Consider the following 19,242-nt stretch of genomic DNA (forward strand, 5'->3'; position numbering starts at 1 on the left):
AGCGCCTCAGTTTCGCGGTGACAAAATCGCATTATGGCGTGATTGAAAGTGTATTTTGCCTAAAAACAACAACATAAGGCGATATGGATATGAAAACGATGCATGTTAATAAATACAAAACAATAAGCATAACACAACACAAAACAACCTGCAGAGGTAGTAAGAGTAGATAGACACCTACAAACTCTATTTCCGGTGCATCCTATGGTGCCAACCACTGCGCTCAAGAAAATAATCAATTGTTGCTACCTATATTTGCTACAACTGGCCCAGTCGCAACGGTACCTTCTAGCTACGGTAACCGCATAGGCAACCGACGAATATGTGCTCCTTTTCTATTCCTTTCTTGCAAATGTACGAAAAATGTTGAAATTAACCTCTACTGTTCTTTAAACCTATTCCGTACCGGAGCACACCACCCTAGTCCTCCTTTACCTCCTTCCCGTCTTTGGTAGACCCTTCAGCTCTGCCGGTGCGGGGCCGGCGCCGCTTGTCCCTTTTCTCGTGCTCGTCCCTACCCTTCTGCCTGTCCCTCTCGTCCCTGCCCTTCTGTCTCTGCCTGTCGTCCCTCCCCTTCTCCCTCTGCCTCTCGTCCTCGCCGCTGTCGTCGGCCACCAGCGAGAAGATGGAGACGGGACAGGAGCGGAAGGTGGTGCCGCAGTGGCCGTACTTTCGGCCGTACCGCTCCGCCTGCAGGTACGACTTCAGCTCGGGACGGTCGCCCACGCCGTACGACGCCCTGAAATAACGGCAATGCACGACTGCTGACCGAGGTACTCACATCACTGTCTATTCGGCAGTCAGTAAGCAAGCCAGCAGAAGACATGTGTCCTTTGGATTGTTTAACGAAAAACCTATGTGGGGCAAATGTTTTTTTAAAGCATAATGCGATTGTGACATCGTTAACAAGGAAAAAACGTGTCATCAGCGTAGCCAGGGCTGGACCGGACGATCGTGTCTTGTGCCTTCCAAATCTAATCGTGGCCCCAGTATATCTCGTGGCATTACAAGGCTGTACGACACGACCGTTGGTGCTACTGTTGTGTGCGTGGCTGCAGTCTCCATGCCTTGTGGGTGCTGCTGGAAGGTGGACCGACAAAGTCCGTCCACGGCTGGCAAATTGAATGCGCTCCCCTTCTAGCTATCCCTGGCTCCCTCTCTCTCCCTCTCCCTCTTCCCCCCTCTCACCCTCTCTCTCTCTCTCTCTCTCTCTCTCTCTCTCTCTCTCTCTCTCTCTCTCTCTCTCTCTCTCTCTCTCTCTCTCTCTCTCTCTCTTCCTTTGCCAACAGTGCATCACGCACAATCACTAAATAAAACATTGCTCCGGCATTTTAAAGGGGAAGTGATGGCCGTTCGAAGTGCTATGTGTGACAGCATTCGGCCAGCACTGACAACATATGTAACTCACGACAGTAGATAGCTGAGAAAGTCGCCCACGATGCCGTCCTGGTGGTCGGGCGTCTCTCCGACCTCACAGATGGCCCGCAAGGTGCAGGCGCGACCGTCCAGACCGAATCTGCAGCGAAGGGACGGGACGCGCTGGTTACCGAATCGGGACACCGAGGAAAGGAACACGGTTACTGGCACGGGAGTCTGCAGATCAAGAACATCACACTGGCACGGCATGGCACATCTGTCAATGACTCTTCTTTTCATTCATTCATTCATTCATTCATTCATTCATTCATTCAAGTATTTAGCAACTTTCCTTCCAATTTGGTGGCATTCGTTGTGCTTGGTGACAGACACCACTGACCCTCTTTCAGAGGCAAGTGGAACTCACATTCCATCCAAGGCTATATGAACTATTCCATCTATCGAGGAATGGTGCGGAAACCGTGCCATTTTGGGCGGGAGCGCCGCTGGAGGACCGTTAGGTCTGGAGTCTGATAGATTGACCCGGCGACTGTGACGAGCCAGTTAATCACTCCACCGTATGGTTCCGGGCGGTCGGGCCATCCATCAAGGGCCGATCGTTGTCGCACTGAAAACTTTTTTACCATTTCCTGAAGGGTAAACCCGCCATAGCATGGTAGCTTGACACACAGACGTTTTTTACCACCTTCCAGATGGTAAATTTTACTCTTTCATGAAGAGTAAGCTCGCCAGGGAGGGGTAACATGACACACAGACGTTTTTTACCATCTTCTGAATGGTAAACTCTTTTGATTTACTCTTGTCTAGAGTGTAACATTTTTTGGGTTACACTCTTTGAAAGGGTAAATCTTTAACGGAACCCTTTTTTAGGGAGTAACGCATCATCTACTCTGTGCTTTAACCTCCTACAGAGAGTATATTCTTATGGCCTACCCTTTGTCACATGGTAATGTTTACCCTTTCCTTTAGTGTAAACCCCCCAGAGGATGGTAACAGACCCACAGACGCTTCCTTCAGAAGCTTCACGAAGCTTCTGTTAACCGGAGCTCACCAACTAAAAAAAAAATGTTTCAAGAGCAACAATGTAGGTATATTTGGCTTCCGTACAAACAATACGAGGGGCACACCAACCATGAACATTGTGAGACTCTTCACTTATTCATACAAATTTATACAAAGCGTTCAGCAATGCACAAGCGGTAAATAAACACCACGATACAACTTGAATGCAATTTGAATATGAATACAAGACATTCAGCGCCCTCATATTGGATTAGGCAGAGCGCACAATATTTGAAGTGAGCGACGGCGTTCCTGGGTGGTCGCCCGTCTGCGTGAGATAATGAGACTGGATCACTACAGTGCAAGGCTTTTTCAAAGTCACCAACAAAATGCATAAACTTGTAGCATCACAACAAAATTAATGTACGTACTCACAACACTAGGCCACGTGGCCGTGCACGGGGTCCTGTTAACCAGGTCAAATTAGCACCACTCAACGGCACGCAATGCTCTAGCACATCGGTACTTACAATAAAATGTCCACAGAGGCTCTATAGGCGATGAACAACACACAAACACAATCACCAACGGCCACGCCGCGCGGCACCGACACTGCTCACATCCGCTCTCGGAGACCAACGGCCGAAAACTGACAGATGCGCGCGGCCTTCAAACCGCAAACGGCCGATCTCGTTTCTGATTGGCTGATTGTTTCCATTTCAAATATCATCTTCACGAGGGTAAACAAGATCCACGCATGAAACGACTATCTGTACCCGAGTCACGATACCCAGGAGGAAAGAGTTTTCGTGATGTTCTGGATCGCGAGAGTAATATTGATATTTACATGGTAATAATACTCTTCGCTGGCGAATAAGTTCATATTAACCACGTACCGTTACTATGCACATAATGGTAGCAGCGAGTTACCCTTTCAATATACTATTATCTTGCGGGTTTGATGAAAATGAACTCTCCAGGGGGTAGTAAAAAAGTTTTGAGTGCGACATTCAGTGCTCATCATAAATGCATGGATATATTCACACACACACACACGGGTAAAATGATGCTTAAAGTCTCGCGAGATAGTCAGCGATGAATAATTGGTGAGAAGGCAGAAATGCCCATCAAATTAAATGCCTTGATTGATCAGAAATGCTCCGTAAAGCATTTTTCACTTGAGACGCCAGACAAATAAGGTATTCGTTTTCTATAAATGAGTGATACTTCTATTCATCGCCAATATTAGATGCAGTCACCAGCTCATTAAAAATAAAATCGTAATACGATGTGGCGAATCTCATTTCGCCTAACTTCATTCATGAAGCTTTTAATTCTCCGGCCTGAATATTTTTCTAAGATAAATAAAAGAACAAATACTATAAGTATGTATTGTATGAACTCAAATCGCTCAAAACCTAGCTGTTCCGAGATGTGATTACATACATGATGTATAAAAGAAATTAAATGCCCTGCACCAACCCTCTAAACTCAGACGACAGATAAAAGATAGGGAAAATAGCAGAGGAGAAGAGTACCTTCAAATGCTTGTTTTTAAAGGGACTATCCCACCTTTAACATGGGGTTTGAGTTGAGATAGCCAAGTTTGCGGCGAGGTTCAGAAACCACTATCTATCTAGGTTGCAACCCCCGCGGCCTCTTGGTGTTGAAGAAATTCGTTCCCTTCATTTGAAAATGGGCCTTGTACAAGGCCCTATCTTCAACATGGAGCGACCGTTAGTGTGACGTCACCTCGTTTAGTCATTCTGATTTAAATGGGTTTGTTCGTTGAAAAATCGCTTAAAACTTGGTCTGAACTTTGTTGTGGTGCCTACAGAGTAAAAAGAATCAGCTTTATGACAGTAATGTGGCCTGGGGAAGGAGGTAATTTTGGGCTGTGACGTCACATATTTGAAAGTTTGTGTTTGGAATATGGGAAGCCTAAGATGTTTAATGAAAAATAAATGCCAGAACCGTGTTCCTGGTCATCCAATCTATAAAGTCGGGCACAATTTAACTGGTTTTAACAACATTTTAGAAGGTGGGATAGTCCCTTTAAGTGTAGGTAAATATTCGCCGTCGTCTCTACATGCTCTGGCTTCGCTTTACCTGGTGAATAAGGTCTCCATGCTGGAGTAGATGGTCTGTTTGTCGTACAGCATGCGCGACATCCTGTTGAGGGCACTCTTGCCGGAGGAGGCCGTCTTGGGGAAGGTGTAGTCGATCTCCACCTCGACGCTGACCACCAGCTCTGCCGGACAAACGAGGGCTGAATCCGTGTCTGCATTCAAAGTGGCAATACAAACGACTCAGTAGTCACTTTATCTGGTAAATTCTAACACTGACTAACGGCCCTCATGAGGTTATAAAAGCAAACATGATCAACGATAGCCTCGTATGCAGTCGCGAATGCCACAGTGAAAAGCGTGAATATTGAATAGTCCAGCATGGGGCTTGGGGCCAGTGACTGAGCACATCTCCCAGTCAGCACCTCTTCTGATCACAATAGTGTACGTGATTCCTGCTCAGTTTTCCTTATTGGTCACGGCCTACCTCGCTGGCATAATAAATGTGGTTCGGATCCAGACTGTTCTTCTTTAATAGTCCATTGAATAATCCCGTTGTAAATAACATCTCTCCTTATACCGGAACTATATATGTAGATAAGAGTGTGTCTCTTCAACGTTTGACAATGATACGTCCTGATGCGACATAAAGCTTCATTCTATCGAGTATATATTGGTCTCCTCTAAAACCGTTGGATCGATATCAGTGGTCCGGGTTGACCCAGGAGCGCTGACGTCAGGAGGGGTTAATGGGCGCGTGGCTGATTTCTCCTGCCTCTCCGGTCTTCGGCGAACACTGAACGGTTGGCCGCGTCTGCTGAATAACTGCGAGACAGTGAGTGAGCAGCGCATCACAGCTGCAGCCGCCAGCACTGCACTGGCTGAATAAGGAAAGGAGCAAATACCCCACGAGCTCTTATCCCTTGATCAAAGTGAGTTCATATACATGCAAAATAACCCATCGCATGAAAAAAGCTGTAATTAGCTAATTGGTGATTAATCGAATATGAACTCGTGACGTTTTGGTGTTAAACATATTTTTCCTTAACCCGCGCCCTGCTGGGGGGTGTTTGAACACCCCCTTGTGGTTTTCCGCGAATATCTCAAAAACGGCGGCGCGGAGCGCCGCCGTTTTTGGTACACCTTATCATACATCAATTCTACACATGTCGTGAAAATTTCAGACCAAGGTCATTCAAGGTCAGGTCACCAGGTCACTTGAAGTGACCTCACCTCATAAACAGTTTCAATGTCTGTCATAGCTACACCGAGTGACCGATCGCTTTGAAACTTTCAGCGATTGCTAAGAGCAATAGCATGTACAAAATGTATATCTCAGAATTTTGATATCGATGACCTAAGGTCAGGTCAATTTTGCGACCTCCCCATTATAAGTCAATGGGAGAACTAATTGAAATGCGCCTCTTTTGGACGAAAGACATTATAAACACTCCCAAACACCGAATTACAAGTGGTTTAGACACACTGAACATGAAAATGGTGTCCGTGACCCTTGTTTATGCCCTGAGGTCATCTTAGGTCACGAATGGCATCTAACAGTTTTTCGCAAATAACTTTTGATAGAGGCATGCTAGAGCGATGAAAACGCCTTAGATGTGTTCAGCTAGACGATACGGATCGACTGATATGCAACATGACGCTTTCCGGTCAGGTCATGACCTTGACCTGAGGTCAAATTTTCAAGTTGACCTTTCAAGGTCAAGTTATAGTTCATTCGATGTGTCTTGACGAGAGGAACACGATTGACGATGCCGGTAAAAGTAAGCTCGTGCAAGGCTTGGGTCAAAAGTTATTGCAGAAAAACTGTTTCCGAAAAATCGGCTATTTTTGCAGTTTTTGCCCCCTGCAGGCAAAACCGTTGACGTTAGGTCAAATCTGAGAGAAATACTCAGAAAGGGCGTTAATAGGGCTATCGAATGCGCTTTTCCGCGGCGCTGTAGCTCTATTGGTTCCCGAGTTATGCGTTGGCTTCTTGGAAATTTTCGACATTCGACCTGGAAATCGGCGAAATTTTACCTTTAATGACCTCTGGTGACCTGACCTTTGACCTGACCAAAAAATTGACTGAAGTGATTTCGTCATTATTTTTGACGCTCTTTCGAACGCCGCCTACCGCGTATCGCTACGTGGCCCAGGAGCCGAGTTACAATGGGGGGGGTGTTCAAACACCCCCCCCCCCCAGCAGGGCGTGGAAATCCAGGACCCCCAGCCGGGCGCGGGTTAACCCTCGCCGGACCTATTGGTTTTCTACATACGCGCCGGCCGAGGGGGGGGCGGGTACGACCCCCCCCCCCTCGCCGTTTCGCCCCTGGTGGAGCTAGCGCGTCGCGGAAAAAACGAGCGTGTGCGCCGTTACGAGACGCAGAGATTGGTACCCGATTTTAAGGTCCTAGGTCAACCGGTGACCTCTGAGGTCAGGTCAAGTGCCCCAAGGTACGGTTCAGCTTTTGGTGAATAACTTCGCAAAAAACGGCCGCAGAGCGCCGATTTTGGCAGCATCGTGTTCGTCTCGCTCAGGCGCGTCGAATGATATACTTTTTGTCCGGGTCAGGTCAACTTGGGGTGTTGACCTCAGGTCAAGGTCAGGTCAGCACCCCCAGGTCACGAAGCTGGTCGAAAGAGGTCATGTCGCATATCATTCGATTCGGCAGGTATTCCTGAGTCCATTGGTGGCTTTCCCGACTCGCTAGCTCAATTTGATCAAGAGTTATTGACGAAAAACTAATATGACCTTGATGACGTCATAAATGACGTCACGCAAGGTCAACATTGCAAAAGTGACGCATCTAACCTTGCAAGGAGTGCATCAAATCACGATTCTGTGTGCTTGAGATAGTTGGAGATCGTTCCCGGCGCCAGAATAGCAGTTTTCATTTTTCCCCATTGACTTATAATGGTGAGGTCACGAAAATGACCTGACCTCATATGACCTTTAGGAAAAATCCGAGATATACAAGTTGTGGGACTCATAATGGATACTAGATCCTGCAAGTTTCATTTCCCTGTGACATCTCCTCTGGCAGTGAGGGCGTTGCGAAGTTGCGACATCTGAAGACCGTGCAGAGGTTCACTTATGACGTCATAGGTCAGTGACCTGACCTGACCCAAAAATGCGGTTGGTGTCAAAAGATCCGGCTTGGATCAAAGGTCAGGTATGCCAAGTTTCAGCTCTCTATCGCCAGCGTGTTCGGAGCTATCGCGAAAAAACCCTATGGGGGGGCGGCACCCGCCCCCCCCCTCGGCCGGCGAGGGTTAAAAAGTTTATGCTTTTCATAAACTTAAAAAAAAAAAATTATTTTAAAAATTTCATTTTCCTTAAAAAGTTTATGCTTTCAAAATAACAAGAGTTCTATAAGGGGATAGGACGACGGGGCATCGAAGGACAAGCTATGACCAACTCTTGTCCTTTGAGATGCTCATTGCTCATAGACACTCCATTCTGGTCCGCGATGGCAAAATAGAGGTACCGCGGTGATCGGCAGGATTAGACCACGATAGAGGTATCCCGACGTAACCAGAGGCAGCGACATTTTTTACTTTTAACTGACCCTTTGAAGGTCACATTTGAGCTGAGGACCAAGCGCGGGCATCAACGAGCTTGCAACATAGGTATAAAAAATGTGCTGTTTCTGCTGAAAAAAAATGTTTTGACTGATGGAAGCAGCAACTTACAAGTGTGCTCTAAGATGGCAAAATGACGTGGCCAAGCAAGCGGTAAACGTAACCGGGAAGTTGCAGCGCCAGCCGTGACCATTTCTATAGACATCCGTGTAAAGAACGTGCTGCGTTTGACCTGTTTTGGAACTAGTTTCCTCATAAGCCTATTGACATCATCTTATTGACATCATCTTCACACGTGAGCCGTTATGTTGAAGTTCAATTAATCCCCGGATTGAAGAGCTGAGTGGCCCTCAAGTCCCGCTCACAAGTGGCGAGCATTTTCCTACTGACATCAATGAGGCCTTTCGTAAAGATCCTTTGGCACGTGTGCTGGAGAGCCATCAACGTTGCGGTGACCGCACTAAAGCGTGAGGTTTGTTTGCTGTGCACGTGAGACCCACTCTTATACATTGGGAGCCTCCCGACATTGGCAAACACTGGAGTCTGACCGGGTCGAGCGGCGGTGGGCGCGTGCGAGCCAGGCCCGCGGCACCCGCCGCCCAGCCGGCCTGTGCGCATCCACTCGGGCGCCTGCTGGCGCTCCGTCGGTACTCACGCTCTCCGTTGGGGTCGGTGAAGACGGTGTAGTCAAAGCGCGGGATCACCCCCACCGTCAGACCGTTGGGAATCACCAGCGTCCGCTTCACCCTCGGGGACCGGCTCAGCGCCGAGCTGTTGGTCGCTGAGGGAAATGGCGCGGCTCCCAGCAGCTGCGCCAGCTCGGGGTCCAGCTCCGGGTCCAGGTCCGGGTCTAGCTCCGGGTCCAGCTCCGGTGTTGACTCCGGGACCCGTCCCTGGCCGGCCCCCGGAGGAGGGGCTCGGTCAGATGGGCTGTTTGACCCGCGCCGCCTGCCGGCCCGGCGCGACCTCTCGTATCCTCCGACCGGCGCCAGGGCGGTCAGCAGGAGCGCGGCCAGCAGGGCCGTCCGCAGCAGCACCATCGCACCGCCTCCGGGCCCGTCCGCGGACAGACAGAGGGGCGACTCCGGCTCCGCCCAACCCGCCAGCCGCGCGGCTCTGCCGCTCCGGTCTCGAAAGTGAGCGCGATTTTGATGCGTTGCTTGGTCGACGGAGCGCAGACAGTCTCGCAGCGGCACAGTTGGTTTCGCCACTGGTTAGCCGACGAGGGCAATGTTATGTCACCGAGTGACTGCCGGTGCCACGCGACACGACACGACTCTCGTGGAAACCGCCACCGTGTGGGGTGAGACACGATTGGTGAGCCTGGCGACAGCCGACAAAGACGAGCGGATCCGAGCGCAGCGCCAATGATGATGTAGAGAAAAGCGCAATCAGTCACACGCGAGCAAAGAGTCAACCGTCCGTCAGAGATGAGGCTCAAAGATACTCTTCTGGAACGCCATTCACGAAAGGGCTGAGACGGCCATGCAACGCACGACGAGCCAACGACCACTGCTCGGTCAAGACTGCTTTAGCTAAGAGTCCGCCAGTTTCTGCACTGCCAACATCTCCCTCTATTATAAGGAACAGTCATTCTATCAGCGGCCAATCAAAGTGCACGGCCCCGATGACGTCACAATGATATGAAACCCACCGTGACATTCAGAAAACGCGCAAATATTCAGGAGACATTCAATGGCTGTGATGACTTTTTGCAGTCGACAATGACAACAGCGTCTGTTTATTGAATTTTAGTGCTGTCCCCTTCATTCATCAAATGCTAGCTTTTGATTCCATGGAACGCGAGCTCTATTCGTGTTACGCAGGGCAAACACGTCTTCTTTGCGCGACGCACAATGCCACTGCAGGCATTGCCCCCACTCTCTTAAACGGTTCGTACAGATTATTGCAAAGACAACTCTGTAGGATGTGCATATTCATCCTTGGCGTGTTGCTGCGAAGCTGATAGCAGACATTCGTAAAAAAATGGATAGTGCATTACAATCATACAACACTTAATTGCTTTGACTGAGCATGGTTAGCATCAAGGGCATGAAAATTACGATGCTTGCCGCTTACCTAACTACTAGTGCATTGTTATAAATGGGAAAACATTGCATCACTTTTTGTATAATTAGCATTTCATGGATCAGACACAATCCATCTGCTTTCACGTCTAAAAACAATATAAGCTGAGGGAAAAAGGTAAAGTATGAATAGCCTGAAGAGGCACAATCAGGAAAGCAGGAGACCCATTGTTCGTTTCGAATCGCATGCCTGATATAGAGATATAGAGCTGGTTAAATCTGGTCAAACCTCATCTTAGAGCCTCACCCTTGCTAATTAAATGCTCCTGTGGTTGTTATTCAAAGCATTCTGAGCACACCGTCATAGTTATAAAAAAAACATTCATAATCAACGTGGACTGTTTACCTCTGCCATCGATTGCACGTATTTGGTTACTTATTTCTTCTTCGATTATTCCGGTCAGCAGCAGGTCGATGAAGTGCTAATCGCAGTCGCTGCTGGTTACCCTCTAGCAATGCATTGATTCAGCGCCGAACATTTGTATTTGAGGTCAATTACAACACGTCATTTTCCTTTCAGATTGTTTTATTTTCACTTTATTTTAATTGTGACTTCTTGGTATATCACTCACAAAAGCGAGCCGATACCTATTTGCCATGCACATTACGTGAGGCGTCACCATTCCATCCAGCCCACAATGTAGCTGAAATGGCATCGTGTGCGGTTTCGCAGGCGCTCTGAGTCGCTAACCGCCGGCAGACGCTGACGGAGAAAGTGTGATCACTGGGCCACTGACGCCGGCGTGGGTCATGGATCACGGTCCGACCGCCGACCGGCTGCGCTGGCGGTCACGGCAGCCGCCGCGGCCCGGCGCGCCGCCTGTCTAACACTGCCAGCGACTGAACGGGGGAGGCGTCCCGTCACCGGGCGTGTACCGCTCTGACGTATTGCTCTCATATTGCAGAACGGAGGGTGAGCCCCCGGCGTGAAATGAACACTGATGGCCGATTTGTGTGAGCTGGCCTACACATGCAACGTGTCTGTTATTGTACCAATCGAGAAAAATCCAACACAATCGAGAAAAAAATGGAGAATAGCACTGGTCGTCATGAGTGGGTCTACTCAGTAATACTGGCGACAGACAAATTTGCGCTGATGCATGCGTGATGCAATTCGTCTGTGCCAGTGCAGCAGTGCTAGGTAGCAAACCGGCATATTGCGTGCTACTGCGGAGCTCATTTTTAACAAAAAGAACAATGTCATTGCCCATTGAAAGGGCCAAGTGCAGAGACTTCCTGTCATAGCTCTTCAAATTGTCATAATGAAACAAGCGCTGTTTTTTGTTAAATGAGTTAATGTGAATGTCTTAAACTGTGTAGACAGTACTATTTGCGAGATCACTAATAGAGCTTTTATGCACTTAGTATTATAAACAGAAGAGCCTGAGCGATTCGGTAATAGCCAAACAAGCAAATACCTTTCATTGTGAAGACCCTGATACTCATTAACCCTTTAAAATGAAAATATATCGGACTTGCAGGGACTTACTATGTTGCAACAAGAGAGAGTTCTAGCAAACAATATATAACCTAATAACAATATTTCTAACAATGTAGGATATGTATAACCAAACATTTATAGTCGTCTGAGCAGATTCTTTTGAGACACTAATGAGCCAATCAGGGATTTTCTCTTATCAGCCCTCAGAGCAGATTAGACCTCAGAGCAGGTCGGCCCTCATGGCAGGGCGTCCTTCTGGGCAGTTCGGGGCCAGAGCAGGTCGTCACTCAGAGCGGGCTTCAGCCCAAATAGTCACTCAGAGCGGGTCGGCCTTCAGCCCAGAGAGTCACTCAGAGCAGGTCAGACCTCAGAGCTAATCAGCTCAGACTAGGTCAGCTCAGAGCAGATCGGCCTCGTCCAGCAGGTCGAACAGCGAGCCGGGGCACAGGTGGTAAGTGCGACCGCACTCGGAGGGGTCGGCCGAGCCGAGCCGCCGCGCCTGCGACGCCTCCTCCGTCAGCTCCGCGGCCGCGCCCCCTCTCTGACCCTCCTCCGGCAGCCTGAGGGAAGAACACAGCTGTGTCAGCTACATCGGCACGGGAACCAGGACTGTGCTGGGCCGTTCATGACCCATGTCATGAAGGCTTGATCCACTGTGCGATTCTGCACCGTTAGACCAATGTAGCCAGCTCATGCACCCATATATCGTGATGAATCCTGATTTCTGCGCAGGCTGCACACAAGTAACATCCTTTCACACACGTCATATGTGGTATAAAGCGCTGACAGGTAAATTGAATGACACATGAGATGAATATATTAGCAGGTGTGCAAGCTGACTATGAAGTGCCACACACGATGGACTGGGCTCACCGAGTCATCTACCGCAATGGAACTGCTTGTTATCCAAGATGACAAAGAAAACTGTGAAACCGGGACGTCTTACCTCCGTTATTGTCCCCTGATTACGGACAGCCCCCGCGTGCTGAGCGAGTCCTCGGGAGGAGGAGGACTGGGGACTCACCCGATCAGCAGCTGGAGGACCCTGGTCACCAGAGGACTGTCCCCGCGCCGACCGGCGGCCTCACACAGCGTCCTCAGCAGGCACGGGCGACCCGGCAGACCGAACCTGAGGCACGGGAATAGCGAGAATCAACGGTGTGTGCCTAAAACATCACTGCAGCCGGGGTGGCGCTGAGAGGGAACGAGATGTTTGGCATGCTACATCATTCATAAATGCCATCAGTCTTGTATATCATTTTAAAGCCGTGCATTGCTTTCAACGGGACCTTCCTATATTCGATGTTAACCTGTTTCCGATTCGTATCATAAATGGTGCTGCCTCCCAACCTTCTAACCACTAATCTTCTGCACTCTTCTAATCAATTCTAACTGTTAAACAAATCCTATCCTCACCTTTAGCCCTATGCAGCGCCATTTATTGATTCACGTTTCACTCAATCTCCCGATGCTGATCTCAAGTGCTTCTTTCGTTGATGATTAAATATATGTACCACCGGTGGACTCCGGGGAAAACAACAACAACAACAACAACCTCAGAAGCGTCACTTCTCACTCTTCAGACAGAACGGTTGCTGAACGAACTGCGTTCATCCAATGTTTGGCCGCACAAACGGACACTGTTTGCAGCGCTCACTGGAAGACTCGGTTTTCCAGCACTCGCCAGGTGTCCACGAAGCCGGAATTGTAAACAGACCAGTGTGCACAGCCCGGGAGCCGGACAGATGAAGAGGGTGAACGAACAAATGAGGCTACTTTTTCAACAAGCCCAGTAGTTTTTATCGGAGAGCAAATCATTTTTTATCTCGACTGTCATAGGATGAGATGTGGAGTGTTTCTGCGGACTGGCGTCTGACCTACTCCGATACGAATTGCACAATGCACAATTCTGCTTGAACTCAAATATGGAGTGAATTTTTCTTTAACACAATATGGAAGGTATACCTTCTTGTATGTACCTAGTAGTTATGCATGGCAGGAATGTGCGATAGATAGGCGTGCTAAGTATGCGCGATAATTATGCGTTATAAGTTCCTTCCGACACATGTACGACAAAAGTGCTCGTCGAGCATGAGCGCTAAGTAATGCCTGGTTAATATGAGCACTAAGTAATGCATGACTATGGATGCGCGCTAAGTAATGCGCTCTGCTCGACACCCATCCTCGATGATGGAAAAATAGGAACAATTTAATCTAAATAAAAAACCGCCAAAGCAAACGCACCTTTCTTCCTCCCAACCTAGCCAGCAAAGCGACTAGCGAGATCGGCCGTCCTACCACATTTCACGATGAACATTGCGTATCTATCTGACTGAAATTAAATCCAAGTGAAGAAGTAGAGCAATCAACATTTCGTTCGGAAGCTGGAAATCCGACTATGTAGTAATTAGCTGCTTTTTGCACATCACGGATCAAACGGATCAAATACATGGTGCCTGCAATGCTCCGTCGTAAAAAGGGGCTATTGCTCTCCGTATTTGGATATCACGCTCCGAGATTTACCGCTACTCACCCCTCAATGGCGTCCTGCAGCTGATCGTAGACATCGACCAGGTCGTCGGCGCGCGAGCGGGCTCCCTCGATGTACTCGAGCTGGCGCGAGCTCTGGTCGAGGGGTACCGCCACCGGTACCCAGGTCACGTTCAGCTTCCCGGCTGTCGGCACCGTGTCACCGTCAGAACCACGGACGGCACGCGGCAAACTCCACAGTCGTAGAGTCAACAGAGCTCGGCGGCAGAGGCGCCGTGGGCAGCGATAATTTATACAGGTGACGGGAAACTGCGCATGTGCTTTGAAGAGGTTCATAATAAACATGATGTGGATGGCATTGCTAACAATAAGTGTTATGAATGTTTGAAGGTGTTTACAGCTTTATGTTTTCTGGGATAAGTTTTAACGTGTCATTTGTACTCTTAAAATAATGTCCTCGTTTATCAAACGTGTCAGAGAAGAAACAAAAAGAAGCATATCTATAGGCAGACCGATCCAGTTTTTTTTTTTTTAGATCAATGAGCAGTAGCGGTCCGCTGATGATCAATCAGCGGCACACCTTAAATTATGGAGTGGGGGGGGGGGGGGGTGGGCACCGCTGACTTTTGGTCCCATTCTTTCCATGCAACGCCCATAGGGCTAATGTTAAAATGCCAAAATCAAAGGGGGCACGGTGCCCCGGTGCCCTCCCCGTTCCGCCGCCTATGTCAATGAGTATGCACTCTAACTCTCAGAGGACTTCTTACCCCTTGAAAGACCCTTCCCGAAGTCATAAATCTTTCAGATGCCCTTCCCGACGTCACTACTCCCTGAGAGGTCCGCAACTTACTGAGAGGTCCTTCCGTCACCTCCGACACCCCACCTCACTGAGCGGCCCCTAACCGTCCCCGTGACTCACTGAGCAGGGAGCGGCCCCTCCGACCTCAACTCACTGAGCAAGATCCCTCCTACCCTGACTCACTGAGCGGCCCCTTACCGACCCCCTGACTCACTGAGCGGCCCCTCGCTGATAATGGGCGCGATGAGAGACGTGGTCAGGGACAGCGAGCTGCCCGTGGGAAACCCGAACAGGAGGCGGGACTCGGCGCCCAGCGCCCTGGCCGTGCTGCGCAGCTGCTCCGGCGTCAGCTCGGCGCCGGCGGCGTCAGTCGGCGTCAGCAGCGTCACCAACAGCGTCAGCAGCGTCAGCAGCGCCGGCAGCGCCGGCACGGGCTCCATGGCGGGGCGTCCGAGAGCCCACTGAGGTCCACCAGTGACGTGGCGACTTGACGTGACAGGATACAGACGGTCACAAGAGTGTCGTTGGCGAGTGACGCGCGTGACGCCGGCGTTGGCTCTCGGTGACGAGTGACGGACGGAGCCGGTGTGACAGCTCACCACCCGTCCACTGCCGCCGGGGACGGCCATTCAGGTGCTAATGTGCGGTGTCGCCACGGCCCGCGGCGCTCGGAGGACGCCGCCCCTCGGCAGTGTGTCTCGGGAGCGCCGCTGTTCCGCCCCCTGACCGCGGTCTGTCGGCCAGGACGTCCGCCGCTCGCTCCCCGCTCTGCCTTTACATCAGCGGAGAAACGGCTTCGTAGCCGAGAAACGGGCGAATTTAAAACGATCTTCTGAATGTGAGCTTGAGAAAGGCTCACTGCTGGCAATGAAGAGAAACAGGGCCATCTTTTTGTGACGATGCCTGTCACTTATCAAAGGTCTATTGCTTCAGAAGATTATAGCGTCTGACGTTCACAGTTTATCGGTCTGCCTTTGGTTTTCGTGGGCTGTGGCGAAAGTCTAACATTCTCTCATTCGGTTACTGCTTATACCTACCTACAGAATAAGTAATAACAGAACTACTGCAATGTCAATCCCATCATGTTGCTAAGTTGTAGATTCTTGCTTTCCTACAAACCATTTCTTTTGTTGTCATTTTTGAAAGTTCATATATTTTATGCCACCATTATATTCTAAACTAGTTCATCCTTCGTACCTGCACCAAATATGCTCTAAGCGACAAATATCTTGTATGTTGGACAATTTTTTGACCATGTGGAGCAGTTAACGTTTTACTGCGCTGCATTTATCTTTGATTTCGGATTTCTGTTCAGATGTTTGCTGCATGAAATGTATGCAGCCAGTAAATCGTTTGTACGTTAGTAGAGCATAGGTACCAAGCAGCACTTGTTTTTTTTTTTGCCATTTTTCAGCACATTATCACCGTCTATATATTACGCCTTTTTGCTCGTGCTAATTGTCATGTCATTTTGTAAACAAGAAGTAGGATCTTCTCGTAGCTTGTAGTAAACAGCGATTTCGAAAGCAAGTTACTTTGTCGCGGCGCCGCGTGGGCTGCCATGCACGACACTGCTATGTGCCTTTTGTCACCTCCGGCGCTGCACTGAGCTCGGGGCTCCGCGCGGCCCTCGGTGAAACCGGCGGCACCACCGAGCCCTGAAATGTGACAGACCGCCCGGGCGGTGTCCAAAATCCACACAAAGGCAGCGACAATGTCACAGAGAGAAGAACGCCCGGCCTCCTATGCTAATGTCAGACGAAAGTGTATCTGGGAGGGAGGGCCGGAGGTGTTTCGCGGGGCACGGGTCGGGAGATGTGCTCCCTGCAGTCGCCGCCGTGCACTCGGGCAGTTCAGAGGTCAGTTGCTCGACACAGAGTGGGTGCGGAGGACTGAGCAGGTGCACCCAGTGAACAGCATGCTGCACGTCAATTCACAGGTCAGTGCATTGACGGCATGGAGTTGGATAAGGAGATGGACAGGTAGGCAGGTTTTAAACGACATCTGTAGAAAGTGGGATGTCTTTTTTGTCATTGTTTCACAAATTTAGTGAAAACCCGTTTAATGAACCCCTTTACAATTCTCTGTTTAACATTCGAATGGTGTTACCATGCGGCATTTTTTGGTCATTTTGTATGGTCTCATTCGTCCGCACTGCGCCCTGTATCTGCCCGATGTGCATCACCCTGGACTACCACACCTTCAGACCCTCCCCTGCCCCCAGGCGCGGTCGCGGTCGTTACCAGCGCTGGCTCTGGCGCTGCTGGTGGCCGCCCAGCCCAGCGGCGCCCAGCTGAGTATTCAGCAGCTGACCTCGCTGCTGGCCGGCCAGTGGCGGTCGGCCCAGCGCGGCGGGCGCGCGCTGGGCGCCGCACAGCTGCTGGCCGGCTCACAGCTGATCGTCATCCCCAAACTGGAGATCACCTCTCCCACCGTGCCCAGAGACGGTACGTGTCCGACACGGCGGCACGAATGACCAATGAACTGAACTTCAGTCGTTACAACTCATGAATTCAAACATGAAGAGCGAAAATGAGCTAGTCGATTGTTTTAAATTTCAAAATACCTCCTCTCCCTCCTCTCTTTCTCTCTCTCTCTCTCTCTCTCTCTCTCTCTCTCTCTCTCTCTCTCTCTCTCTCTCTCTCTCTCTCTCTCTCTCTCTCTCTCTCTCTCTCTCTCTCTCTCTCTCTCTCTCTCTCTCTCTCTCTCTCTCTCTCTCTCTCTCTCTCTCTCTCTCTCTCTCTCTCTCTCTCTCCCTTTTCCCTCTCTCTCTTTCCCCTCTCTCTCCGTCTCTCTCTTTTCTCTCTGACTCTCTCTCTTTCTACCTCCCTCTCTCCCTGTCTCATCCCTCCCAATGTTCCCACAGGCGGCTCGTTCCAGCTGTACGCCGACATCCCGTTCTCGCTGGCCGGCCTGGCCGGCGGCTCGGCGCTGTTCGCCGCCACAGACCGTAACGACAGCGTCACGTCACCGTCACCGTCACCGCCGTCACCGCCGCCGTCACGGCCGGCCGACGCGTCCCCGGTCCGACCGCCGGCGCCGCCCGCCGACCCCACCGTCCCCCTGAGGAACCCCACCGTCATCATGTCATACGACCGCCGAGAGGACAGAGCAGAGGCCGACGGGAGGCGGGGCAAAGCGAGGGAGGAGGCGGCGCTGCCCGTCACCAGCGGGTTCCATGACGCCGCGCTGCTGATGCTGCAGAAAATGGGCATGGAGGGCCGGCCGTGCCTGCTGAGAGCGGTCTGCGAGCTGTCGGCCAGGCCTCTGAGCTCCAACGGACTGCTCGGAGACCTCGTCAACGCCGTGGTCGAGTGAGTATAACTATATCTAAGCGCCCTGGTCGAGTAAGTATATGGTTACCGATTAGGACCATTATACGAACCCACATTATTACTTTGAAAATCAGTGTCTTGTCGCGACGCGATCATCTAATATGAAAGACCTTTAAACTTGGGTGTTCGAAATTTTGGAAATTGAAATGTTTGCACTGATGAAGCTACCCGATGAATAAGCACGAATCAAAGCTACCGGTTAAACGTTGGATGACAGCTATGGGCTACAGCATGTAACAAGCATGATGAACAAAATACGCGCCAGCTACCCGCAAGCTAGTGTCCCCCAATTATGATCTTTAGACGTGCTTATTGTGACGAGCATGGCTGAACGATGAAGTAACATTAAAACGCCCGTCAATGGTCAAATATCTATTCAAGCCACTGTACCTGCGACCGAGACAGAATCTTTTTTTTTTTGCAGGATTCCCTCAACCAGCGACAAAGTGCTGGAGGAGGAGCTGAAGGTCTCTCGGCAGCTGGGTCTCCGAGGGGCGCCGTGTACCGAGGTGTTCGACAACTGCGACAACCTCGTCATCAACCAGCTGGCCAAGTGATGGTCCTCTGGATCAGCCGCCTCGGGCGGCTTTGGTGTTACGGGAGCTTGGGCTGCGGCTTGCTATCGATGTTTTTTCTGCTGAAATACAGCCTGTTGAATTGGGATTGTGCTGTTTATTTGTCAGCTTTGGGCACAGATAATAGTTAAAAATCCATCTACGAATAGAACAAGCCAATAAAATCGATGTTATTTTATCGTCATGAACTCTCTAACATATTAGATTCAACATGGTCTCTAGACACCATAAAGCAATAAATGACTTATCCAATCAAAGCCACATCAAAGTGTTTTTTTCAAATTAAATCGGTTACCATTGCCCAATGCACCATCGTTTGGATTATCATACCCTCTACATCTTTCGACAGGAGTTGCGACCCCATCACGTTTGGGCATGCACTTTCGCTGGAGAAAAAAGCGTCCAGCTCTCGACAAGATAATGCCAACTGCCAAAGCCAAATAAATTTAACATCTCAGGTCCACTAATGACCCTAAAATTCAGGCAAA

General features: G+C 49.9%; 3 protein-coding genes across 3 annotated transcripts; 1 reads left to right on the top strand and 2 right to left on the bottom strand.

The window, feature by feature from the left end:
* Positions 1-31: 31 nt before the first annotated feature.
* On the bottom strand, positions 32-9,615 carry LOC122386158. The gene is made up of 4 exons (XM_043375090.1): positions 8,683-9,615; positions 4,489-4,630; positions 1,409-1,516; positions 32-739 (listed from the first exon to the last, which is right to left on the bottom strand). Exons 1-4 carry the CDS (start codon positions 9,065-9,067, stop codon positions 421-423), a joined length of 954 nt encoding a protein of 317 aa, XP_043231025.1. The 5' UTR covers positions 9,068-9,615; the 3' UTR covers positions 32-420.
* Positions 9,616-10,578: 963 nt separating this feature from the next.
* Positions 10,579-15,409, bottom strand: LOC122386146. Its single transcript, XM_043375056.1, has 4 exons — positions 15,059-15,409; positions 14,089-14,230; positions 12,580-12,684; positions 10,579-12,115 (listed from the first exon to the last, which is right to left on the bottom strand). Exons 1-4 carry the CDS (start codon positions 15,282-15,284, stop codon positions 11,953-11,955), a joined length of 636 nt encoding a protein of 211 aa, XP_043230991.1. The 5' UTR covers positions 15,285-15,409; the 3' UTR covers positions 10,579-11,952.
* Positions 15,410-16,520: 1,111 nt separating this feature from the next.
* On the top strand, positions 16,521-18,736 carry LOC122386128. The gene is made up of 4 exons (XM_043375012.1): positions 16,521-16,783; positions 17,069-17,291; positions 17,711-18,158; positions 18,604-18,736. The coding sequence occupies exons 1-4, from the start codon at positions 16,559-16,561 to the stop codon at positions 18,734-18,736; spliced, it is 1,029 nt and encodes a 342-aa protein (XP_043230947.1). The 5' UTR covers positions 16,521-16,558.
* Positions 18,737-19,242: the final 506 nt, after the last annotated feature.

This window comes from Amphibalanus amphitrite, unplaced genomic scaffold (assembly GCF_019059575.1).
Source record: "Amphibalanus amphitrite isolate SeventyFive unplaced genomic scaffold, NRLGWU_Aamphi_draft 000241F_arrow, whole genome shotgun sequence".
Classification (NCBI taxonomy): domain Eukaryota; kingdom Metazoa; phylum Arthropoda; class Thecostraca; order Balanomorpha; family Balanidae; genus Amphibalanus; species Amphibalanus amphitrite.